General features: G+C 38.9%; 1 protein-coding gene across 1 annotated transcript in view; it reads right to left on the bottom strand.

The window, feature by feature from the left end:
* Window positions 1-24,568, bottom strand: part of LOC110257690 — a 100,113-nt gene extending 75,545 nt beyond the window's left edge. The window contains exons 1-3 of the mRNA XM_021079864.1: window positions 24,508-24,568; window positions 22,819-23,473; window positions 11,294-11,380 (exon numbers count right to left, since the gene is read on the bottom strand). Coding sequence (XP_020935523.1) covers window positions 11,359-11,380; window positions 22,819-23,473; window positions 24,508-24,568 — 738 coding nt within the window. The 3' untranslated portion in view covers window positions 11,294-11,358. The remainder of the gene's footprint in view (window positions 1-11,293; window positions 11,381-22,818; window positions 23,474-24,507) is intronic.

Raw genomic sequence — 27,717 nt, 5'->3', positions numbered from 1 at the left:
TTCTCATTCCATTGTGGCTTATAAATAGAGTGATCATACAATTTTTTTTAGTCCCAATCAGGACATGATGGACTTTGAAGGAACACACTAAGCAGATGGGATGCCCGGCCAACAGGCATAAATGAGGACGATCCTAAGCAAATAAGGACGTAGAGTCACACTACTTACCCATTTGTTCCTTCATTGTTTGGGTATATGTAGCATCTTCTACAAAGCTCAAAGTCCTCTCTGGGAAATTCCAAGTATGACAGTTGCCATTTGTGCAGAGTTCATGACAGTATCAAAGCATGTGTATAGGCATTTTAACAGGGACACAAAGAGCGCAGGTATTTTTACTGCACTCCACGCCTTCAGCCCAAGCTTTAAAATGGGGCTCTCATAACTATTTACATAGTCTCTAATCATGCATTCATCTCACCTTCATTTTCAGAGACATCCTTTGATCTAAAGATGCATTCACCATGTTAGCATAACGTATTTGCCATGCCCTCTGTAGGTAAAAATGTGGTGTGTTTCATTCAGCTCTGGCTTACACAAGTCACTGCACAGCTCTGAGCCTCAGTTGCCCCATATGGGAATGCAAATGTTCTGTAGCTTCCCCCAACATGTACAAATACATATACACACAGACACACACACACACCATTCATCACATTGAGAAGCAGCAACAAGGAGAAAAGGCAAGACAGCTGGAAGTGACATTGGGGAGGTAAAGATGCTGTATAAAAATGGAAGGAGGGAGAAGACATTTGGGCGGGAAGGGAAAGAGAAGCAGAGCCAAGCACAGTGCAGCGGGCAGCCTGAATTGCCATGCACAATTGTGATGGCTAGTCATGGTCATGGGGCTGTGAAGGCAGGAAAAGAAATGCCTTTTAAAAGTCATTTCCACTTTACACCTTCAACCTGTAAAAAAGTTTAATATTATGAGGTCAGTCAATAATTTGCAAGATCATTAAACTCCTACAATAGAAAGAAAGAAATCATTAAGTCTCCTAGACTTTCTTAGTGGCAAGTCTCAAAAGGATGTAGTAGAAGTTGGTTACTAGGTGTAGAAATCAAGTTCAGAAGACAGCTCTCCCCAATAGTCTCCCTGGATAACAAATGGGCTGGAGCAATTTGAGACATGGACTTATTCAAATGAGAATGATCTTATGTCTGCTTCAAAAGCACAGCTTTCACATAGTGCCAATTCAGAAGACATAAAAAACAATATATATATCAATATGATTTGATCAAAGAAATGAGCTTGTTTCATTACTTATTTCCAGGCTAACCCTTCACAATTGCTTGAGTAGAGCTGATAAACCCAGACAAACGAACATTGAACCCAAGACCCAAAAGGTAGAGAATTGTTGTGGTATTGAAGCATGCTAACTAGGAAGCAGCAAAGTGTACACAAGGCAGGATAGGAAAGGAAAAATATATAAAACCTTAAGCCTTCCCTGTATAACTAGCAGGATAAGATAGAAAAAAAAGCTTTGGACTAACTATTAGGATACCTATACATTATGCTTGCTCCCATAATTTAGTCAGGAAGCATTTACTGAACACCAAGTATGTGCCAGACACTGCATCTTATGCTAGGGAAATGAAAAGTAATAGAATTTGAGCATAGAATGTATGGACTGGGGTGGGGAAAGGAATAAAAAAATTGGCAAGGTAAGTAGGCTGGGAGGCATCCTTGACCTTGATCCTAATAATATTCCTTATTTTTACTTACACTAGTTTGAGTTGGCTTCAGTCACCTTTTTTTACTAGCATTTTATTTTGAATTTATTTATTTATTTTTCTAAATTAAAATATGGTTGATTTACAATGTTTCTTCAATTTCTGTTGTACTATGAAGTGACCCAATCACACACAGTTCCCTGTGCTGCGCAGTAGGGCCCCAATGCCCATCCATTCCAAAAAAATATGGAACGCTTCACGAATTTGCGTGTCACCCTTGCGCAGGGGACATGGTAATTTTCTCTGTATTGTTCCAATTTTAGTATATGTGCTGCTGAGGCGAGCACGCTTCTGTCACTTTTAATCTGAAGCTTCTTGCCTAAGATAATGAATTAAAAATTTTCTGCCTGATCTACACTGGAACAGCAACAGTATGAATTAAAATGAAGGTTAACATACAGAGTATACCTCAAAGGTAGACGCAGAAGAACTGATATGAGATTTGTCATCTCAGCAACCCGAATTTCTTTCGCAATATATCTGTTTGTGTTGTCTTATGTTTACAGTACTCTCGGGCTGTCACCCTTTTTGGCTTGTTGAGGGGGAATATTTAAGTTTGTGGACTATTTTCTACATATAAATCTTTATTCCATAACGAGGTGTTCAGTGAAAGCCTAAACATTGCTTTTTACTATTTTGATTGTTTTTCCTCTCGTAAAGCTGGAAATTCTATTTCATGGCCATATCATACATCCTAGAGAAAACAGGGAACAGAAAATCTTCCCTTCTTGGCTAAGAGAACTCGTGAAATAACAGTGGCAGAAGAAGAAAAAGAACAAGCAGCAGCAGCAGAAGTGGTAGCAGCTTCACTCAAATCTATTACCTATATCAGTGCTTAACTTTACTTATAGACCTCATCATTAAAAATAAGTTCTGACCCAGTGGCTATGCTGGCTATATAATAAATGCTGCCCCAAATGAAGTGTCTGTCCATGTATGCAACATAATTTGCTTACCTCTTTGGAAACAGAAAAATAATTTTCTCAAGTATAAATACTAGTGGAAGAATTTCCTCCAGCTTTTTTCATTCATTTTAGATGCTACTTTGTGATAACTGGGCTTTCAATGAGGCTATTTATATACTGTGTCATGATGCTGATTTTCTGTCTGCATATGTATCTCCCCTTTTTTTCCCCTATTTTTGGAGGGGATTTTTTTTTATCTCCCTTCTATGTTAAAAAAAAATTAAAGAAAGAATTTTTTTAAATCCCCAAAATAAAAAATGGAGTGACAAAGTAATGAAGTTTACTATATCCCAAAGCCAAAATTTACTTTGGACTCCCTGCCCTTCAAATCCTTTTCATCCCCATGGACCAGCACTGAATATAGAAACCATTAATCAGACCTCAGCTCCTGGGTACTAGGGACAATGCAGTTTTGCCCCCAAGCCAGACATAATACAATCTGACCTATATTGGCTGATTGGTCTACTTGCCACTCCATGTGCTGGAAATAACAGGGTCAGGCTGACTGGTGACACATGGGGTGACCCACTGAAATTAGAAAAAAGAGGAAAAAGGAGTTACTTCTTCCTCTTTTGCCTTTCCCAGAAACCCTCAAGTGAGAACAAAGGATAAAACTGAAAGACTTTAGAAGAGCAAAAGGAAACAGAAGAGACCAGACCATGTCTGCAGGAGGCTGCCTCATTCATGTCAGAGTCTGTCAGGTGTTAGAAGGAAGTGTCTGAAATAATCATTCACTTCATCTTTCTATCTCCCCCTTAGGGGGAGCTTATCCTATTTACCTTGACCCCCAATCTTCATTTCCACAGCCATGTCCTCAGTCAGGCTGTCATCATTCCCTGCCTATATGAATCTAGCAGCCTTCTGGTGGATTTCCTTCTGCCCCATTTTTTTTTTTTTTTTTTTTAAGCTAGGCCCATGGCATGTAGAAGTTCCCAGACCAGTAATGGAGTCCATGCCACAGCAGTGACAATGCTGGATCCTTAACCCACTGCCCCAGGCAAGCTTGTTTGCTATTCCTATATTTAACCTTATTAAATGTCATTTTCTTTAGATTTATCCTATGCTAAATAACCTACAACAGATTCTTTTCATCCATTGACTCAAATTGAAATTCTTTCCTTCATTTTCTTTTTTTAAAATTCCCTTGTCCCAACTCTACCCTGTCACAGTGTTTCTTATCTCATGTTTTAGAGTTTCATAATCAGTCCTTCCTTTAGAGTCCAATAGTTGCCTTGATTGTAGTAGAAATAGTATATGTGTGTACAATAACACTATATATGAGGCATTTGCATTATTCTGACAATTGCTGTCTTTAAAATGGAGGTTGAATGGAAGGAAAGTGTGAGGAGAAGGAACTTAGAAGGAGGCAAAGCACCAAAGACAAACCCAGACCAATGTTCATCCCTCGCAGTACTGCTGTCACCATTAAGTAAAGAATACAGTGTTTGTTAAGTGCCAACTATGTGCCAGGCCCTTTCAGCTGTGTCATTTCATTGAAGACTAATGGCCCTTGAGGCAGGTACAGGAGCCCTTATCTTACAGATGAGGAAACTAAGACTCATAAGAGGATAAAAAGCAAGTAAACCAGGACTATCTCCAAACCAAACCCCCTTCCATTTATTGTGCTATCTTAAACGAGGTGACATAGAAATGGTCTATATTGATTAGATCCTCTCCAGGATCTGAACCCAGCCTTCAGATAAAGTGGATTAAGAAAGGAAGATCATGAATGTAATTGTCTTCCTTTCAATAGTGCATTTAGAGGTCCTCCTGGGGATCTAAAAACAGAAAACAAACCACAGAATCTTTTTTTTCTTTTTTGGCTGCCCCTCAGCATATATGGAGTTCCTGGGCCAGGGATCAGATTGAGCCACAGCTGTGACCTAAGCTGCAGCTGCAGCAACACCAGATCCTTAACCTACTGTTCTGGGCCGGGTATTGAATCTGTGTCCCAGCACTCCCGAGATGTTACCAATCCCACTGTGCCACAGCAGGAATGCCTAAATCACAAATTCTTATCAGTAGCAACTTGGGCCACACAAATATACCTCTGAGTAAAATCAAAATACAATGATTACTTTCAAAATCTAAAATAAAAAATGAAGGTGTTCCTGCTGTGGTGCAGCAAGTTAGTGATCTGGTGTTGTTTCTGTGGTGGCCCAGGTTCCATCCCTGGCCTGCTGCAGTGCGTTAAGCATCCGGCATTGCTGCAGCTGTAGTGTAGGCTGCAGCTGTGACTCCAGTTCAATCTCTGGCCTAGGAAGTTCCATATGCCACAGATGTGGCCAAAATAAATGAATAAATAAATAAAAATTTAAGAAATTGACATAAAATGCAAATGAATTTCCCTTCAATGTAATTATTTTTAAGTTAAAATGTAACTCATTAATTGAAAATAAAATTTAAAAGGGCTGTTGAAGGTTATTTGATCTTATTGCCCTGTAAAATATTCCTGCCCTTTCTTGCATGGTCAATGAGCACAGCTGCTCTCTTCCACAGCAACTCCTACCACCCTGCAATACTACTCAAGGGTAGCATCAAGAGCAGATTAAACCCATCAGTTCCTTACTCTAGATTTTCTTCTGTTGATGCAGCTTAAGAAAGTATTACCTTCTCCAGCAGTCATATCAAACTAGTGATGTATAATGAATTTAAAAATCAGCTAAAAGCACTTAAAGTCATTTTCAAGTATTGCTGCAAAGTCACACTTCCTGCAATGTGTCCTTACACAGCTGAATTGCTTTTTTGGGTGGGGTTTGGGAAGTCTAGTGCAGTATCCTCTGGTTATCTCTGCTAAAAATGTATTTTGTTGGATTCAGTCTGTCAAGAGACTAGTCAAGGATGATGTGCAATTTCTTGACTTTGGTAACTGGGCAATGCCGTTCATAGAGATAGGAAACTCAAAAAGGAGAGCAGACGTAGGGGGAAGTGTCAAGGTCATTTTGGATGTGTTAATCTTGAGCTCTCTGTGCAAATCCAAGAGAAGAGGTCTGGGACTCAGATAGAGCTCTGGGAATCATTAGTTAATTGGTAGGAATTTAAATAATGAAATCATCCAGAGGATCAAATGCTTAGGAACACTAGCATTTAGGGTATAGTTTACGTAAGTTTAGGGAGAAGAGACTGTAAAGGTTGCAAGGAGCAGTCAGAGGTAGAAGAAATTTTGTGGAGTTGTGGAGCAAGAGTATTTCAAGAAGCAGTCACCACACTAATATAATCAACTAATCCTTACCAAAGGAGGTGAGAATATACAATGGGGAAAAAGAGAGCCTCTTCAATAAATGGTGTTGGAAAACTGGACAGCTACACACAAAAGAATTAAACTGAGCTATTTCACCACAAATAAAAATAAACTTAAAATGGATTGAGTTAAATGTAAGACCTGAAACCATAGAAACTCTAGAAGAAAACACAGGAAGCACATTCTTCAACATTGGTCATATATATATATAGCTTTTTAGGGCCGCGCCCACAGCATATGGAAGTTCCCAGCCTAGGGGTTGAAATCAGAGCTACAGCTGTACAGCTACCAGCCTACACCACAGCCATAGCAATGCGGGATCCGAGGCACATCTGGGTCCTACACCACAGCTCATGGCAAAGCCAGATCCTTAACCCACTGAGCAAGGCCAGGGATCAAACCCTCAACCTCATGGACACTGGTCAGATTTGTTTCCACTGAGCCACGTGGGAACTCCATAGCAATATATTTTGGATGTCTTCTCAGCCAAGGGAAACAAAAGCAACAATTAAAAAATGAGACTACATCAAACTAGAAAGCTTGTGCACAGCCAAGGAAACCATCGACAAACAAAAAAGCCTACTGAATGGGAGAAAATATTTACAAACAATAGATCCCATAAGGAGTTAATACCCAAAATATACAAAGAACTCAAACAACTCAATATCAAAAAACAAACACCCTGATTTAAAAAATGGGCAGAGGACTTGAACAGACATTTTTCCAAAGAAGGCATACACATGGCCGACAGACACATGAAAAGATGCTCAACATTACCAATCATCAGAGAAATACCAGTTAAAATCACTATGTGGTATCACCTTACACCGGTTAGAATGGCTAGCATCAAAAAGACCACAACAAAAAAAGTGTTGATGAGGATGTGGAGAAAAGGGTGGGATTGTAAATTTTCACAATCACTATGGCAAAGAGTATGGAGGGTCCACAAAAAATTAAAACTAGAACTGCCATATGATGATCCAGCAATTTCACTTTTGGGTATTTACCTGAAGAAAACAAAGACGCTAGTTGAAAAAGGTACATGCACTCCAATGTTCATTGCAGCATTATTTACAATAGCCAAGATGTGAAGGCAACCTAAGTGTCCATTGATTGATGAGTGGGTTATATATACAATGCAATATTACTCAGCCATAAAGGAATGAAATCTTGCCATTTGTGACAACACGGATGGATCTAGAGGGTATGATGCTAAGTGAAAAAGGTCAAAGAAAAATGCTGTATGATCTCACTTATACGTAGAAAAAAACCCAAACAATACAAAATGAAAATAATCTTAGATACAGATTAACAAACAAATTGGTGACAGAAGGGAGGGGATGGGTGGAAGGCTGAAATAGGGTAAGGGAATTAAAAGGTATAGATCTCCAGTAATATAATAAATAAGTCACAGGGATGTAATACACAGCATAAGAAATATGATAATAATATTGTAATAATTTTGTATGGGGACAGATGGTTAATAGATTATCATGCTGATCGTTTCATAATGTATGCAAATATCTTATTATGTAGTACACAGGAAACATAATATTGACATCAACTCTATTTCAGTTTTTAAAAATTTTACATAAAAAATAAAAAGTTAATAAGTCAGGAGTTCCCATCGTGGCGCAGTGGTTAACGAATCCGACTAGGAACCATGAGGTTGCGGGTTCGGTCCCTGCCCTTGCTCAGTGGTTAAGGATCCGGCGTTGCTGTGAGCTGTGGTGTAGGTTGCAGATGCGGCTCAGATCCCGCGTTGCTGTGGCTCTGGTGTAGGCCGGTGGCTACAGCTCCGATTGGACCCTAGCCTGGGAACCTCCATATGCCGCGGGAGCGGCCCAAGAAATAGCAAAAAGACAACAACAACAAAAAGTTAATAAGTCAATTCACCTAAGAGAAAAGTCATATAATCCTAAAGCAAAAAAAAAAAAAAAGTTTTGATTAATCAAATAAAGACTATCAATTTTAAAAAAAGAAGTAAATTGTGTCAAAAGTAACTAAAGAATATCTAGGAAGAGAAGTGAAACACTGTGGTCTGGGTAGCCTCTGTCTATGCAATTTCCCTGATCTCCTTCATCAATAAAAGTAATGGTCTGTTATGATTTTTCTTGGTGACTTCGTGGTGGATTTGCTGGATCATTGCTTTCTCTAATAAGAGCTTACATACCTTCATAACTCCTTCTCAGTTCATGCACAAATTTGAACACATATCCATTGGTCTGTAAAGGACTCATTTTCTTTTTCTTATTGACTATGGGAATGACATTTCTCTGTTCTAATCTTTTGGTATAATCTTTTGGTGTATTTCCCCATTCTCAACAATCAAGAGACATGTTGAGCAATCTCATCCATAAAATCTCTTAGAACCCTGGTGTGCGATGCCCCTGGATCAAGAGCTATATACTTATTTAGAAGAACACTTCTTGTGTTCTTTAAAATTTTTTTCACATATCTGGACTTCTATTCCCAATATTCATTCCCAATATTCATCCTGCCATTTTTAGAAAAATATTATTCCCTTCCACTAAAGGACATAAGCAAAATAATTTGACTTAAAAAAAAAAGCCTCAAATCCATCATAGAAATTTAGTCAATTTGTCAGGAGACAAATTGACTTACCTTTAGAATTTTGAAACATCACTCAGTTTCAAAATTCTAAAGGTAAGATGTATTCAAGTTCATTCCTAATAGCCTACAAAGGACTGTTGCTACCAATGTTCTATTAGCTATAACAGGGATGCATATTTAATTCCCTTCAAATTACATTGAAACTTTACGGCATCATAACCTCAGATAGCAGATTTTTATGATCTTATTTAATGGAATCAAATCTTTCAACATTCTCATAAATTATGAAATGGGTGACATTGCCTCTGCTGGTTTAGCCAGAACTAGAACTATGAAGCATTTTAATTATGGATACGAAGAGTACTGAAGTTAAAAATGCCTTAATCTTAGAATAGGAAATATGAGAGCAGATTGCACCTTTACCTATAAGCCTTGAAAAAACAATTCTATTTTGAGGCAAATTTGCAAATTAACACAGAACTCACAGATGTGAATAAGAAGAGAAGCCAGTAGCTTTCTTGCCAGTTCCTTCTGGCTCTTAGCAGGAGATTCTAGTTGCCACTTCTGAGAACTTAATCCTTATTTCATACCCCTCGCACATACCAGAAAAACTGTCTCTCCTCATGACAAAATCTTCTTCCATTTCAGAGGTCTGAAGTCATATTTCTGGTTTCTCCTATTTTTAATTATGTTTAATAAAATCCTCACGCTCCTTCCCCCTGCTTAACCAATACCTACTCATCCCTCCCCTTTCCTCCTCCCTCATGCAGGGTTGTCTGGGAAAATCAGCACAAAGAGATGCAACTAGACGATTCATCTTTCAGTCACACAACTCTTTTCAGAGGTGCAGACCTTTGGAAAACTGATGGGAATATCCTTTCCAACAGCAATTCAGGAGTTAATCCTCAACCAAACAACTCTGTTAAATAATTCAGAAATAGAGTTTTTAAAACAAAATGGCAGAGAAAATGTAGAGCATAATGTCTATATATCACTGTACTGAAAACTCCAGAGATGCCCCTGCTGCTTTCCAAGCAGATGGAGATCCCACTCTATCAAAGGTTTTGTCTGTTGGCTCTTTTAATGAGGCTGGTGCCACTGATTCTGGCAGAGTGAAACGGAGAAAGGCAAGGATTTTGCTGATTCACAGCTTTCTGGCATTTCTGCTGCTCAAGCTCTTTTTTAGGGGCTCATATTTTGTTTGGTTTTATTTAGTTAGTCCCAAATGTAATCAAATTTGTATTCTCTGAAGTTTAATGGACTACTCTCAGATGACAAATTCTTTGAAAGTCATTTCAGGATCTTGAACCATAAAATGCCTAATTCTCATGATGGCACCAAATCCCAGAAAAAAATCTAAACGAGTTGAAGAAGAGTTACACTTTATTACAGATTCTATGAAAGACAAAGAAAAAAATGTTTTAAGTCATGCTCGGTAGGGAATTTAAATAATGTTTTAAAATTAATCACAGAAGTTTAAAGCCTTCAGATTTTAAAGGTCAAATGAAAACTAAACATTATACAAGTAATAAGGGATTCGTGATTTTAATTTTAACTTTTAATATTTTCAGGTACGAAGATCCCCAGACCAACCATTATATAAAAACATTCACCATGACTAATATTTTTGGTCATTAAAGATCAGAACTATTTTATATAAAAATTTTTAAAGCATTTCTTTTTTTAACCTTGGATAATTCTGTATAATAAAACAAAATTGGATTTCTATAGCATTTTAAAAAGGCTTTTTAAAAAAAATTTATATTTACCTCTATACTTGTGAATAGGTACAGGTGAGGAAATGGAAGCAGAGAAGTTATGTGACTTTTCTTAAGGTCACACAACAAATACATAATATGACCAGTTATAAATTCTGTTTGATTATTCACAGCTTTTCTTCTCCTACTACTTCTTAAAAAGAGGAATATGTTCTTAGTCTCAAGGTCTTTGGTAAATACTACTGTCAAACTCTTTTCCAAAAAGACTGTTCTGATTTGAACTATTGCTTAGCAGTATGTATGGTGTCTCTATGCATGGTCCATGGTCAAAGAGGGAAATTACACTTTTTCCTCCCACATTTTGATGTCCCGTTGTACTATCATCAATTGGGTCCTTTGCCTTTTTGTTTTGGATTGGTGTACTTGCTTTTAGTTATGGAATTGTAGGTGCTAACTTACTCTATACTAATGATGGGAAGTCTGTGTCATTCATGTTTGTGAATATTTTCTCTTATTTGGTTTTCAACTTGTTTATGCAGTGTTTGATTTACAGAAGTTGTGTTATTGTATTTAAACAGATCTATCAGTCTTACCCTTTATGAATTGCAACTACGATGTAGTGCTTAGAAACTCTGGGCCCACTCTATGATAATTTCAATGTCTACCTGTCTTCTTTTCTAGAATTTAAAAGAAACTTTTAATTCCTATAGAATTAGTGTGGTATGATTTTCCCAGGTGTGTCCACTGAGTATGTTGAAACATACAAACTTGTCTTACTAGCTTAAAATGCCACCCTGTCTCTCAGATTCATCTCTGGCCACACCACCATTTTCTCTAATCTTTGAATATGTCAAACTCATTCCCATACAAGGATTTAATGTTTGCTATTACCTGGACAATGAGCATGGATCACTCCTTTACTTATGTCAAATCTCCACTTAAACGTTATGCTCTCATAAAACATTTCCCTGAACACTCCATCTAAAATAAAACGTCATTCCAACCCATCACACTCTCCTTGGTCCATTTTAGCACTTAATTCTATCTGAAATTATGTATTTACTTACATACTTGTTTATTGTCTTCTTCATCATCATATGCTTCATGTGTGCAGAGATTTTTGTCTTCTTATTCAGTTTTTGTATCCCCAGTACCTAGAGAGTGATGTGCAAATATGAAAAGATCAATAAATACCTGCTACACAAATTAATACCAAATGCTCATACTGGTTTGTATCTTTAAGCAATGTCTCATATGTTCCTCTAATTTATTCACCTATTTCAACACCAATTCCAAAATATATATCCTTATAATATATTTTAAAATCCATAAGGACATCCTTCTTTTTTTCTTTTAAAAATTATGTCCATGTCTAACCTACTGTATATATTCTTCCAAACGAACATTTTTTTTCCATCTCCAAGGAAGTTGACATTCAAAAAACTTTTTATTTGTATTTTTATGCTTTAAAATGTTTTATTTAAATGGATGAGGATGCCAGCCTACCATGATGTTTAGAGAACAGTTTGACAATTTTCTTCCCAGTAGGGTGATAACTTTCTTTGAGAGACACAGCCCTGGGGGGTCCTGGCCAGGAGGATGTGTTTGGCTTTGGGCAAATTGCCTGCATGACTGAACACTCATCAGCCAATTCCATCAGCCAGCCTTGTCGTGGGAGGCTAGGGCAACTTGTTCACATAAAAAAGAGAGCACGTATTGTTGTGTGTGAAAATGAATATAGTATTATTAGTTTTTATAATTATAAAAATTAAGTCAGAAGTAAAGATGATGGATTCAACACATGCATTTACTTTTGGACCTTTCTGAAGCCCTACTAAAACAAGAGTAAAATTATTTTCTTTTTTAAAAAAGTCTTCTAGGACCCAAAACACCCTCAAGCAAACAAACAAAACCCCTACAACATCTCCCCAACATCAAACAACAACAATAAAATAAAAACAAGAAAGAAGACTACAGCAACATTTTGGAAGCTAAAAAGCACAGAAATGAGCTAATAAAAAGCACATCACTTAGCAGAGAGGAGAAAGCTGTGTCCTAAGCTGTCAAGGGAAAAGCCAAAAGCATCCAATTTATATAACAGAATCCTGCAAAGGCTTAGGAATAGGGAGATCAAGGTTGAAGACCTCCAAACAGGGTAATTACATGATCAGCTATCCAAGAGCCCATTAGAGCCCGGGATCCTCATCCGACTTCTGTACTCCTGGGGGACTGCCCATCTTCAACGCCAGCAGAGGGCAGCAGTTTTATTATCCAGGGAGGTCAAGGCACTAAGGACTCGAGCATCTGGTTCTCTCTCCACTCTGAACCTTGCAACCAAGGTGAAGGTCTTCAGGGTCCACATGTACACCCTGTCCAGCATCGTGACCTGGTGGTTTCATTGACCTCCCTTATTCAGAAACTTGATACTTTAATTGAACTTCCATTAGCTCATAAATTAATGTGGGTAAATTTGACAGTTAATATTTCTTGGGGGGGGGGCGTGCCTGAGTCCTGTGGAAGTTCCCCGGCCAGGGATCAAACCCACCGCACAGCAGTGACTAAGCCACTGCAGTGACAATGCGGGATTTTTAACCTGTTGCACCATAAGAGAATTCCGACAGTTAGTATTTTTAACCAGGTATAATTTTCCATCTCTCCATTTAGTTGATTCTTCCCCAGTAAGCTGTTATAGTGTCCTTTAGGTAAGTTCCATACATTTCTTCTTGTGTTAATTTCTAAGGATTATATTGTCTTGTTATTGTAAAAGGAATTTCTCATTCTCATTATTTCCTATCTGGTTATAAAGTTAGTGTAAAAATTTAAATATTTATCTATTATATTTATCATATAATTCAAATTTATAATCTTATGAATATTCAATATATTAATCTATCAACAATTAGAACTTATGAAAAATATCCCACAATAATGTAGTTTTGTCAACTGCTCTTTTTTTTTTCCTGGATTTTTTTCTTTATTGTGGTAAAATATACATAACATAAAACATATCATTTCAGCCATTTTTTAAAAATGTGTATAATTCAGCGGCATTAAGTACATCCACAATATTGTGCAACCATCACCACTATCCACTTCTAAAACTTTTCATCACCCCAAACAGAAGTTCCATATCCATTAAACAGTAACTCCCCATTCTTTCTCCCCCCAGCCCCTGGTAACCTCTTATCTACTTTCTATCTCTATGGATTTACCTCATTTAAGCAGAATCATACAATGCTTGTCAATTTGTATCTGATTTAGTTTACCTAGCATAGTATTTTCAGGGTTCATCCATATTGTAGCATGTATCAGAGTTACATTCCTTTTTAAGGCTGAATAATGTTCCATCCTATGTATGTGCCACATTTTGCTTATCCAGTCATCTGTTGATGGACATTTGTGTTGTTTCTACATTTTTGCTACTGTAAATAATGTTGCTTAAAAATATTGATACACAAGTATCTTCTGAGTCCCTGCTTTCAGTTATTTTGGGCACATACCTAGATGTGGAACTGCTGGATCATATGGTAATTCCATGTTTGTGAGGAAACATCAAACTGTTTTCCACAGTGGCTGTACCACTTTACATTCTTACCAACAGTACACAGGTTTCCAATTTCTCCACACCCCTGTCAACATGTTATTTTCAGTTTTCGAACCTGGCTATTTTAAGGGATGTGAAGTGGTCGCTCACTGTGGTTTTAATTTGCGTTAGTGATGCTGAACATCTTTTCATATGCTCATTGACCATTTGTATATCTTTGGAGAAATGTCTGTTCCAGTCCTTTGCACATTTTTTTTGGCATGTGTATTGGATTTTGTTGTTGTTTTATTATTGTAATTGAGTAGTAGGAGTTATTTATATATTTTGGATATTAATCCCTTATCTGATCTATGATTTGCAGATATCTTCTTCCATTCTGTGGGTTATCATTTCACTCTCTTAATAGGGTCCACTGATGCACAGTTTTTAATTTTGATGAAATCCAATTGATCTATTCTTTCTTTTGTTGCTTGTGCTTTTGGTGAAGCAAATCACCAAGAAATCATCACCAAATCCAGTGTCATGAAGATTTTTCCCTGTTTTTATCTAAGGGTTTTATAATTTTAGTTCTCACATTCAGGTTTGATCTATTTTAATTTTTATTTTAATTTTTGTATATGGTGCTCTTTCATTTCTAATAAATTTTGCTGTTTGTTTTTAGCTTTATTGTTGTTAATTGGTTGCAGGAGGTTAGTGACTGGTATGGTTGGAAAACAGTATTATTGTATTTTTGATTTGTAACACTTTTTTTTGGTTTGTTATATGATTTAAAATACAAATGCATAAAATAAGAATTATAAATCCATGTTCATTGTCAAATGATAACAGGATGTAATTTATGAAAACAAGATAAAGAAGAAGCAGAAATGTTTAGATGCAGTTAATGATGCTGAAGCTAAATTCATATCAATTCAAAATATATTGTTATAAACTTAGGGTGTTAACTGCAATCTACTTGGAACCACAAGGAAAATTAAAGGAAGAGGGAATTTAAATGGCATGCTAGAGGAAATCAAACATGAAAGAAGGCATTGTTGGAGGAATTGAGAATCAAAAGCTATATAAGAGATACAGAAAACAAATAGCAAAATGATAGAAGTGGGTCCTTTAATACCAGTCAACACTTTAAATATAAATAGAAAAAATTCACCAATTAAATACAGTTTGGAAGATTGGTTATAAAAAATGATCCTTTCATTTGTTTTCTTTTTCAGCTCTAGAATTTCCTTTTGGTTACTATTTATAATTTCTCTCTTTATTGATATTATTTTTCATATACTGTTCTCCTGGTGTCCCCTAGTTCTGTGCCCAAGGTTTCTTTTAATTTTTGAGCCTACTTAAGACAGTTAACTTAGTCTTTGTCTAATAAGTCCAAGGTTTGGCTTTCCTTAGGGCAGTTTTGATTAATTTCTTTTTTTTTTCCTGTGAATGTGCCATTCTTTCTTGTTTCTTTGAATGCCACATAATTTTCCTATAGGAAACTGCATACTTTGAATGTTATAATATGGTAATTTGGATATCATATTCTCCTCCCTTTCTGTTTATTATTTTTACTATTTTTTTTTGTCTTTTTATTTTTGCTATTTCTTTGGGCCACTCCCGCGGCATATGGAGGTTCCCAGGCTAGGGGTCGAATCAGAGCTGTAGCCACTGGCCTACGCCAGAGCCACAGCAACGCGGGATCCGAGCCTCATCTGCAACCTACACCACAGCTCACGGCAACGCCGGATCGTTAACCCACTGAGCAAGGGCAGGGACCAAACCCGCAACCTCATGGTTCCTAGTCGGATTCGTTAACCACTGGCGGGAACGCCTATTTTTACTATTTTTTTGTTTTAGTCATTTGTTTAGTGAGTTTCCAGAATTAATTCTATAAAGCATGTATTTTTTTTTAGCTTGGCCTCTGAAGTCTCTGCTTTGTTATCTAAATGGCCAATTAATTACTTGACAGAGATTTCCTTAAATGCCCAAAACTGGTGAGTCTCCATGACCTGTTTAGAAGCTCTTTGCATGTATTGACAGTCAGGCAGTTGACAACTCTGCCTTAGCCTTCACTTCCTGCTTATACAGCACCTCAAGGTTAGCAGAGGTGAGAACTTATGGCCTTCCTTGAGCTATCCTGAGTCCATACACAGTACTACATGTGTACAGCCTTCAAGATTTCCAGGAATTAGTCAAATATTTTTAAAGCCTCCTATGTTCATTTTTCCTTTTAGCCTTTTGCTTCACCTATTAACATAATCTGAGGCAGCTATGATTTTAAACAACTGCTACTTCTTGTTTTAGACAAATATTTTCAGGACAAAAGCTATTGGAACTTGGATATCTATGTATCCAATCAAACAAAGATGAACCTTACCTATAGAGTGTTCTAGGTAACTCTTGGGTCAAATAATGACAATTTTCCAAAAATGAGGACTTGAAAGAACTTAAAACTCCATTTTGAGGATTCCATTTTGACTACTAGTTTGCTGATTTTTACCATGATTGTGGGCCATTTATTTCCAAAACTTTCATGGAGCTGGAGAGAAGAGGATGATAATAATTCAAGTTAAAACACTACAGAGCTCATTATTCTTACTGAGCATCAGCCATTTTCCTTGATTAAGCACTGTTGTGATTGTTGCAAGCATTTGGTTAATATCCAGAGTTCAGAGAAAGTTTATTTTGACAATTTTTGCCAAGGTTCTTGTTATTTTTATGAAGGAGTGGATATTGAGCACTCTTTACTCCACACTTCTCACTGATGTCACTCTTACTAATTTCATTTTAAAAACAGCTGTGGTTGTATCTTATAAATTTTGATATGTTGAAATTTCTCATTCAGCTCAAAATATTTTAAACTTACAATCAGTTGTTTGTTTGTTTGTTTTTTTAATGGCCACACATGTGTCATATGTAAGTTCCCAGGCTAAAGGTCGAATCAGAGCCACATCTCCAATTTATGTGACAGTTTGTGGCAACACTGGATCCTTAATCCATTGAATGAGGCCAGGGATCAAATCTGCGTCCTTGTGTTCTTAACCCGCTGAGTCACAACAGGAACTCCCAATTAGTTTTTTTTTTTTAACCATTTGATCATTCATAGTTGTATTTCTTAATTCTAGATATATGAATATTTCTTAGTTATTTATTTGAATTTTAATATATCCAGTTCAATAATGCTATGATCAGATAGTATGATCTTCATAATTTCAAATTTCATTGTTTCTGCTGAGTATTCAGCAGTCCTCTAATGTTACTCCTCTGGAAGCAATCTGCCTTTATTTTCCTCTGGATACATTTAAGGTTTGCTATTTCTCCATCATTTTCATCAGTTTTACAGCACCTAGATGTAGTTTCATTAGTATTTTATTTTGCGTTGTATTCATAGGGCTTCTTGAATGTAAGAATAACCTAAGCCTAAGAGAAAGCTTTGAAAATTCTGCCCTAAATCACTTAAAATGCTTTCCTAAAGTTGACATGCTATTAAAAAAGACCAGGATTAAAATCTATGTGAAGTGAAAATTCCAGCCATCCCAGATGTTCCAAATGAGTCAAGCCCCTTGACAACCTGTCAGCTGAATGCAGCCATATGAGCGAGCCCAGGCAAGATCAGCAGAATAGCCCAGTCACTTCACATTCATAAAATTAATAAATAAAACTTTGTTATCTTAAGCCACTAAGTTTTGGGGGCAGTGTTATATAGTATATTGGTTTTCTACTGCTATTTAAAATTACTCTAAAATTTAGCAACTTAAAACAGGAAACATTTATCACATCACAGTTTCTGAGAGTTTGGGGTCCTGGAACAGCTTAGCTGAGTGTTTCTAGCTCAAGGTCTCTTATGAGGTTGAAGTCAAGCTGTTGGACAGGGCTACAGTCATTACAGAACTTGGCTAGGGTTGGAAAATCTGCTTCCAAACTCACTCACGTTTGTTGGCAGGGCCCTGCTCCTTTCTGTCGGTTATCCAGAGGCTTCACTTTCTCATTATGTGGGCCTCTCCATAGGCCAGCTCACAGCATGGCAGCTTATTTTTCCCAAAGTGAGTAACCCAAGAGGTAGAGAGTACACAAGACAGAAGCCACAGTCTTTTTTTACCCTAATCTCAGATGTGACATATCATCAGTTCTGCTGTATGCAATTGGTCACATAAGTTAACTTTGGTACAATGTGAGAAGGTACTATCCAAGAGTTTGAATACAAGAAATTGGGGATCATGTAGAGTTGTGTTGGATGCTGACTACCACACACAGCGATAGAGAACTGAAACAGATGATCACAGAATTATTATTGGTTTTTTTCCACTATGAAAATTACTTCATTGTTTTCTTATAAAAAGTTCCTACTTCCAGGAATGCACGCTGAAGATAGGGGTGTACTATGATGTGGGTTATAAGATCTACTTAAAATATTTCAGCAACAACAATAATAAAAAAAAGGAGTTTCCTGGTGGCCTAGTGGGTTAAGAATCCAGTGTTGTCACTGCTGTGGTGGAGGTCTCTGCTGTGGTGTGGGTTTGAACCTTGGCCCAGGAACTTCTGCATGCTATGGACACAGTCAAAAAAAAAACAAAAACCTCATAACAATAAGAAGGATAGATAAAGCAAGTGTGGGAAGATCTTAAGTATTGTTGAATATTGTTGATGGGAATAGGGAGTGCATCATCTTATTCCTGTAGGCTTGAAATTTTTCCTCTAAAATTTTAAAACCAACATTTACAATGTTACCAAAAGTGTAATCCTTTGTACTTTTTAGATATCAAATTATTAATGTGTGAGGGAGAACTTATTTTTTTCAAACTTCAAGTATTATACAAGAAAATATAAACAAGGGCTACAGGCATAAGAGGATATTGAGGGTGACTTTTCTTTTTGCCTTTGAATTAATGTTATACAGCCTAAAGCTGAGAACTAAGAGTGGTTAAACTTTCCACATTTTAAGACCTCCAAGGCCTAATCAATAATTTGGGCCAGATATCTCCCTTAGTTATTAGAGGCTCTGAAATGACTCTCTTAGCCTAAAATACCTCTGCAGGCCACTCCTAAAGTCTATAAGAGCAAAAAGGTAAGTCAGCATTTAGTAAGACCTTAATGGCAAATTACAGCAGCTTTTCTTTCTCCTTCCCCTGAAGGCATAGCAGATAAATATTGCATTTTTTGGCATGATGCTTGTTATAGCCTGCCTGTGGCACTGTCTTAGGAGTGTAGTGGAGGGTAGTGATGGAGATTATGGGGGAGCTTTACATATACCTCCTGGAGTTTGTGTGGTATATGTAGATATATATATGTTGCCTGCTTCTCTCCCAGAAGGGTCTGAAGGCAGAGAGTTTGCTAATACTGCCAGAGCAAGGAGGGAATGTAGTGTGGTGTTTTTGGCAAGAAGAGGAGAACCCTCACACAATACTACCCAGTACCCCATAGGACTGGAGTAAACAGAAAAAGACCTCAGCAGTTCCCTGGAATCCACACAAAGGAGTATAAGGTACAGGATGGACAGATACAGTGAAGCTACCTAGGTAGCCAAAAATTGAGGAAACATCTCAATCAGAGAAGGGGCTGGGTTGTGATTTGTATATATTATCAGCCAAAGAGGAGGCTCACGGATTATACTCCACTGCCCACTCTCCAGAAAACCAAAAAAAAAAACACAACCAACCAACTAACCGAAAATGTCTGTGGTAGGCATTACCATTATTGATCAATATTCAAATCCTTTTTAACTTGGGACACATGGAACGGTTGTCCGCTGAAGCTATGTGAGGTGGCCATGTGGAGTGAATTGCACTGACCAATGAAATGTGGGCGGAAGTGGCATATATCACTTCCATATTGAAGAATTTAATTGCCAGTGTTTGGTGCTGCAGCCTACTTTTCCCCACTGCAGTGGTTGTTCTTAGAAGTATTTATGGTTGAGGCGCCATATTGATTGAAGCATCCTGGAATGCTGGGGCAACATATGGAGGCATGTGTACTGAGAGTCACCTAGATCCCAGAAGACTTTGTAAAATCAATGAAAAAGGTTTTGCTGTGAGCCACTGAGATTTTGGAGTTATTTACTAGTGTAACAGAGCTTAGAAAATCCTGACTATTAGCAAAAGTCACCAGCAACTGACAGAAGACTATTTATGTAAGATGATCCCTACAGTCTCTCTTATTCTCTCTTCTATCTCCCAATCCCGTAGGAGTTTTATTTGAGGAGGAAGAGGGCAGGTTTCCTGGTGGAGAGATGTCTCCTGATATCACTCTGAGGAAGGCCCTGAATCCAATATGATTTTCAATATTGGAGTTTTTCAATTAGATAACTTATTAAAATAACTGAAATTGGCCAGTGACCGGAAAACCATGGCATCTGGTCAAGATAATTTTAAGGCATTTATCACCTATTATGGAGGAGATATCAGAAGCAGCATAGTTGGGAGCAATGATGAGAGAGAACAAAAGTTCCATAATTTTAACCCACTAAGATCAGACTGATGAAGATCAGTGAACCAATTACATCTCCTTCAAAGATCAAGAATACACTATATACAGAGAGAACAATTAACGGTAGGTACTTTTCTGCTTCTACCATCTGAAAAGTAGGTACCATTTTTTTTTTCTTTTTGGCCAAGCCTGGGACATGTGGAAGTTCCACGGCCAGGGTTCAAATCTATGCCACAGCAGTGACCCAAACTGCTCCAATGACAAGGCTGGATCCCTAACACACTGCAGCACAAGAGAACTCCAGTACCATTGCAGTGTTTTTTTTTTGTTTTGTTTCATTTTTGGTTTTTTTACATCATGTCTTAGTAAATGTTTATGAGACATTTTGCTAGAGGACAGGGAATCACAGGATGCAAACTAACTATGGAATAGTCAAATTACAGGTACAATATCTCACCTACTATTTATGCTCAATTGACTTGGTGTAAATCCTTTCTCAGTGTTTTCTGCTTTTAATACTTGGTTCTTGTTCAAGATTTTCCTTTTAGCTTTATCTGTGGATTAACACTGTTCTCTCTTGATCATTCTGATTTCTACTTGCCAACCTATACGGTATTTTTTTTTTTTTTTTTACAGATCCCAATACACGTCTTTTATTGTCACAGTCACTTGATGGTTTTAAAAAATCAGCTGAATTCCAGTCACAAAAAGTACCTATGTAATGTGATACAGGTGCTAATTATGGCTACAATGAAAATCATATCGCATAACAGAAGTGTAAAAACTTAACCTGGTGTACACCTTAAATTCATGCCATGGTTTTTTTATTATTCAACAACTTTATTACATTTATAGTTGTACAAAGATCATCAAAATCCAATTTTATAGCATTTCCATCCCACACCCCCAGCACATCCCCCCACCCCCAAAACTGTCTCCTTTGGAGACCATAAGTTTTTCAAAGTCTGCGAGCCAGTATCTATTCTGCAAAGAAGTTCAGTCTGTCCTTTTTTCAGATTCCACATGTCAGGGAAAGCATTTGATGTTGGTGTCTCAATGTACGGCTGACTTCACTTAGCATGATCATTTCTAGGTCCATCCATGTTGCTAACAATGCCAGTATTTCGTTCCTTTTAATGGCTGAGTAATATTCCATTATGTATATGTACTACCTCTTTTTGATTCCCTCTTCTGCTGATGGACATTTAGGTTGTTTCCATGCCTTGGCTACTGCAAATAGTGCTGCAATGAACATCGGAGTACATGTGTCTTTGCAAGTCATGGTTTTCTCTGGATAGATGCCCAGGAGTGGGATTGCTGGATCCAATGGTAGTTCTATGTTTAGTTTTCTGAGGAATCTCCACACTGTTTTCCACAGTGGTTGCCCCACTGTACAATCCCACCAACAGTGTACTAGGGTTCCTTTTTCTCCACCCCCTCTCTAGAACTTATTGTTTGTAGACTTTTGGATGATGGCCATTCTGGCTAGTGTAAGGTGGTACCTCAGAGCGGTTTTGATTTGCATTTCTCTAATAATGAGTGATGTTGAACATCTTTTCCTGTGTTTTTTGGCCATGTGTATGTCGTCTTTGGAGAATTGTCTGTTTAAATTCACACCATGTTATTTGTCAAATGTATTTCAATCCTAGGATATTCGAGGAAATGTTGTCCTTCCTGAGCATTTGCCTCTCACCACCTCCACCACTATCATCACCATTCCCAACACCATTTCAAATAAACTCAACTCGAGGGCATGGAAATCCTCAGTATGGAATATCCCTGAGCTTGCCTCTTTCCCTTGAGACGCATGTCAGCTCCCCAGACTGTCCCTTCTCTATACGTATACATATTGCTTACCCCTCTCTTATCAGTCCAACCAACTAGGAATTCTACTGGCTCCTCCAGTGCATACACACACACATGCCCTGGTCCTCTCTGAGCTGAGATTACTCTCAAAATGATGTGTGATTTTAGGGCAAGTTTTTATGAATGCCATCATATAATAAAAATCTCTAATTATAGCTAATAAAACATTGTATGGACCTTATCAATTTGCTTAGTCATGTCACAGTACACTAGATTCAAGAATACATTTTTTAAGAATATGTATTCTTGAATCTAGTGTACTCCTTGAAAAGACTCCAAGTATAATATAAAATAAATCTAAACTAAGTATTTACTTCCAATACTTTGCCATTTTCTTTTACCACTACATTTTCCAATATTTCTAGTTTATAACATAATTATAAACAACTTGTAAATGTTAACTGTGGTCTTGATGCAGTTTTAGTCAACTTACTTTCAGAGTTATCCATATAGCCTTAATAACAAGTCACTGAGTTTGAAAACGGCAAAAATAGAAACACCTGGAAGATGGCAGCGTAGTAAGAAGTCACTACCTTCTCCCACAAACACATCAAAAAAACATCTACATGTAAAAAGGACTCGCACAGACCATCTACTGAATGCTGGCAGAAGAACTTAAACCTCCAAAAAGGGCAAGAAACTCTTGACCTAACTGGGTAGAACAAAAGAAAAAGAGAGACAGAGAAAAGGCAGCAGGACAGGACTAGCATTCCTGAGAGGGAGGTGTGAAGGTGAAAAGGAACCCACCTGGAGATCAGCTGAGAGGAAGGGACCTACCTCAAAGTCGCCAAGAAAAGCCCAGCAGCTGGACTGAGGAGGGCAAAGCAGAGAGTGCCAGCCGCAGAGATGCTCTGCAACACCGCATCAGACACCACAGCCTGAGGCGCACGGGCAGAGGCTGGGCACTGAGACTGGCTCCAGGGGTCAGTCCCAAGGAGAGGACTGGGGCTGGCTGTGCCTGAGAGGCTAAGGAGTGCTGTACCTTGGGTGGGGGAGCGGTGTGCTCCAGGCTGGGGAGTGGGCGAAGGGAACCCGGGAGAAGGTCTGGGCCCGCAGGAGAAGCCAGGCGCCATTGTTGGGGAGGGTGGGAGGAAGAGGGGTGGACCTACCGAGGAATCTCTGCATGGAGCATGCGCATGCCCTCGCGCTCGCAGGGGGCGGGCTCGTAGGGGATACCTCTGGTGCAAGCTACCAGTGGTGAGAAGCCACTTGATCTGGCTAAGGGAGATCAGGTGCTTCTTGTGCAGGCTACTGGTGGCCAGGAATCTCTTGTGTGGGTTAAAGGCAGCTGGGGCTAAGTGCGATGTGGTGCCTCTTGCATGATCTACAGGTGGCAGGGACTGATTGTGGGGGTTGGCTTGGAGGCCAGAGGGAGGTGTGGCCTGCTGCCACTGGGGGCCTGTGAGAGGGCTCCATCTGAGGCCCTGCTCACCTCAGGGGTCGGCAAAAAAAAAAAAAAAAAAAAAAAAAAAAAAAAAAAAGAGGGCACTGCAACCAAGCACCACGTGCTATTGCTCTCACAAGCCTGGGAATACTGCCAAATGCTCTGGGCAGCACCCGGATGCCTGATCACTGTCCTTTCCCAAGACCCTACGAGGAGCAGCTGGTGCAGAATATCCTGCTTGGGCTAAGTGGGACAGGGTGCTTCTTGTGTGGTCTGCAGGTGGCGGGGACAAACCACCACAGTTATCTCTGACTCCAGAGGTGGGTGTGACCCACTGCCACTGGGGATCCCTGAACAAGAACCACTTGCAGCCCTAACCACCTGAGAGAGCACCACAAAGGATGACATTGCAACCAGAACACCACCTGTTGTTGCGCTCACTCCCCTAGGAGCACACCGGCCCTGCAGCTGCCACTGCCAAACACTCTGGGCAGTACCCAGATGCTTGATCACTGTCCCTTCCCAAGAACCTGCAACTAGGAGCAGCTTGTGCAGCACCGCCTGTGGGGGCTAAGTGAGACGGGTTGCTTCATGCATGGTCTACAGGTGGTGGGGGCAAACCACCACAGTAATCTCTGGCTCCAGAGGTGGGAGTGGCTCGCCACCACTTGGGGTCTGTGAACAGACACCACTTGCAGCCCCATTCACCTCAAGGGCACCACAGAGGAGGGCATTTAGACTGAACACCAACTGTTGTTGCTCCCACACCCCTGGGAACACACTGCCCTGCTCTGCCACTGCCAAATGCTCCACATGCCTGATCTCTGTCACTTCCTAGGACCCTGCACCAGCAGCAGCCTGTGCAGCACCTCCTATGTGGGCTAAGTGAGACAGGTTGCTTCATGCATGGTCTACAGGTGGCAGGGGCAAACCACCGCAGTTATCACTGACTCTAGAGACGTTCATGGCCTGCTCCCACTAGGGGTCCCTGAACAGGCACCACCTGCAGTTCCAATCACCTCAGAGGAGGGCATTGCAATTGAACACTAGCTATTTTTGTTCTCACTCCCCTGGGAACTCACGCATCCTGCTGCTGCTTCTGCCAAAAGCTCTGGTCACTTTGTAGATCTGCCTAGAGCTCATTACCACTTCCCAGGGCCGTGCAACTAGGAGTAGCCTGTGCCACCTTCCTGCAGGTCCTTGCTGCTATTGAGAGCCCAGCAACCAGGCACTGACTGCTGGCCCTACGCATTGCCTCCTTCTCCCTGAAAACACACTGAGCATCCTGGGAATAACAGCCTGCCCACACCAAAGAAAGAGAGCAAATATTCAAACTCCCACACCAAAAATAAATAGTAACCTCCCCAAAAATACAAAGGGGAACTCTTGCATAGAAGTAGCCTTATAAGATTACAGTTTGGCTTCCCCAAACTCACAGAGAAAGAAAAACATAAGGGAGATGAAGAAGCTCAGAAACCCTTCCCAGTTAAAGGAACAGGCAAATTCAAGTGAAGCAGCAAACAATGAAACAGACCTCTGCAGTCTGACAGACATTGAGTTCAAAAGGGAGATAGCAAAAATACTGAAGGCATTAAGGCTGAATATGAAGGAATTAAGAGCAGATATGAACAGTAATGCAGATTCCTTTAGAAAGGAATCTTTAGAAAATATATGTAGGAGCCAAGAAAAATTAGAAAATTCATTTGCAGAGATGAAAACTGAGCTAAAGGCACTAAAGAGCAGAATGAATAATGCAGAGGGATGAATTAGTGACTTGGAAGATAGAGTAATGGAAATCACCCAATCAGGACGGCAGACAGAAAACCAAATGAAAAAACATGAAAGCAATATAAGAGACTTATGGGATAATATACAGCAGGCCAATGTATGCATAATAGGAATTCCAGAAGGAGAAGAAAAAGAAAAGGGGATTGATAACATATTTGAAGAAATTATGGCTAAAAACTTTCCAAATCTAAAGGATACTGATATCAAGATACAGGAAACACAGAGGGCCCCAAATAAGTTGAACCCAAACAGGCCCACACCAAGACGTAGTATAATAAAAATGGCGAAAGTTAAGATAAAGAGAGAATTCTAAAGGCAGCAAAAGAAAAGCAAAGTGTTAATTATAAGGGAACCCCCATAAGGCTATCAGCTGATTTCTCTACAGAAACACTACAGGCCAGAAGGGAGTGGCAAGATAGATATATATATATATATATATATATATATTTGTATTTTTGCTATTTCTTTGGGCCACTCCCGCGGCATATGGAGGTTCCCAGGCTAGGGGTTTAATTGGAGGTGTAGCCACCGGCCTACGCCAGAGCCATGGCAACGCAGGATCTGAGCTGCGTCTGCACCTACACCACAGCTCACGGCAACACCGGATCGTTAACCCACTGAGCAAGGGCAGGGACCGAACCCGCAACCTCATGGTTCCTAGTGGATTCGTTAACCCACTGCGCCATGATGGGAACTCCGCAAGATATATTTAAAGTGCTGAAAGGAAAAAATTTTGCACCTAGAATACTCTATCCAGCAAGAATTAGAAGGGGAAATAAAGAATTTCTGCAACAAACAAAAGCTAAAAGAGTAACAGCAATATTAAACCCATTCTAAAAGAAATACTGAAAGGGCTTCTCTAAATTTAAAAAAAAAGAAGAAATAAGACGAAATAGGATGAAGGATAACACAATTGGAAAGCAATCACATAAATAAGCCAGCATACAGATCTAAACATGAAGATGTTAAAAAAAAAAAAAGACTTTAAAATCATATAATGTAGGGAAGGAAAGTAAGAAAATATAGTCTTTTTTTTAAATGATGTGCTTGAGCCTATATGACTATCAGGCTAAAGCAAGCAGATACAGGAAGGGGATAACATACATAAAAAACAGGGAAACCACAAATCAAAACTGAACATTACATTCACAAAAACTGAAAAGAAAAGTATTCAAGCATAAAATAAATGGAAATCATCCAATCAAAAAAAAAAAAGGAAGAGAAACATACAGTCAACTGGAAAACAAGGTTTAAAATGGCAATAAATACATATTTATCAATAATCACCTTACATGTCAATGGACTGAATCAAAAGACACAGAGCGGCAGATTGGATAAAAAAGCAAAAACCAGAATTCCAGTCGTGGAGCAATGGAAACGAATCTGACCAGGAACTATGAGGTTGCAGGATTGACCCCTGGCCTCACTCAGTGGGTTAAGGATCCGGCGTTGGCGAGAGCTCTGGTGAAGATTGCAGACGTTGCTCAGATCCTGCATTGCTGTGGCTATGGTGTACGCTGGCAGGTACAGCTCCCATTAGACCCCTGGCCTGGGAAACTTCATATGCCACAGCTGAGGCTCTAAAAAGACAAAAAAAAAAAAAAAAAAAAAAAAAAAGAAAGCAAAAACCTACAATCTGCTGTCTACAAGAGACTCACCTTAGAAAACCCTAAGGACTCAACCCAAAAGCTACCCAGACTCATCAACCACTTCAGCAATGTAGCAGGACATAAGATTAACATTCAGAAGTCAGTCGCATTTCTGTATACTAACAATGAAATATTAGAAAAGGAATACAAAAATACAATACCTTCTAAAATTGCACCCCAAACAATCAAATACCTGGGGATACACCTGGCCAAGGAGGTGAAAGACTGGTATGCTGAGAACTATAAAACATTTATCAAGGAAATTAAAGAGGATGCAAAGAAAGGGAAAGATAGTCCATGCGCCTGGGTTGGAAAAATTAATATTGTAAAAATGGCCATACCACCCAAAGCAATCTACAGACTCCATGAAATCCCTATCCAATTACCCAGGACCTTTTTCACAGAACTAGAACAAACAATCCAAAAATTCATATGGAACCACAAAAGACCCAGAATTGCCAAAGCTATCCTGATGAACAAAACCAAGCAGGAGGCATAACTCTCCCAGACTTCAGCCACTACTACAAAGCGCACTCACCAAGACACTGTGGTGCTGGTCCAAAACAGACATACAGACCAATGGAACAGAATAGACAACCCAGAAATAAACCAGACACCTACGGTCAATTAATCTTCCACAAGAAGGCAAGACTATAAAATGGGAAAAAGACAGTCTCTTCAGCAAGTGTCGCTGGGAAATCTGGACAGCTGCATGTAAATCAGTGAACCTGGAACACACCCTCACACCAAGCACGAAAATAAACTCAAAAAGGCTGAAAGACTTAAATGTAAGACAAGACACCATCCAACTCCTAGAAGGGAACATAGACAAAACAGTTTCTGATATCAACCTTA

This window comes from Sus scrofa, chromosome X (genome assembly GCF_000003025.6).
Source record: "Sus scrofa isolate TJ Tabasco breed Duroc chromosome X, Sscrofa11.1, whole genome shotgun sequence".
NCBI classification, from domain to species: domain Eukaryota; kingdom Metazoa; phylum Chordata; class Mammalia; order Artiodactyla; family Suidae; genus Sus; species Sus scrofa.
Note: the sequence above shows the minus strand (reverse complement) of the source record. Positions and strands in the feature narration are given on the sequence as shown.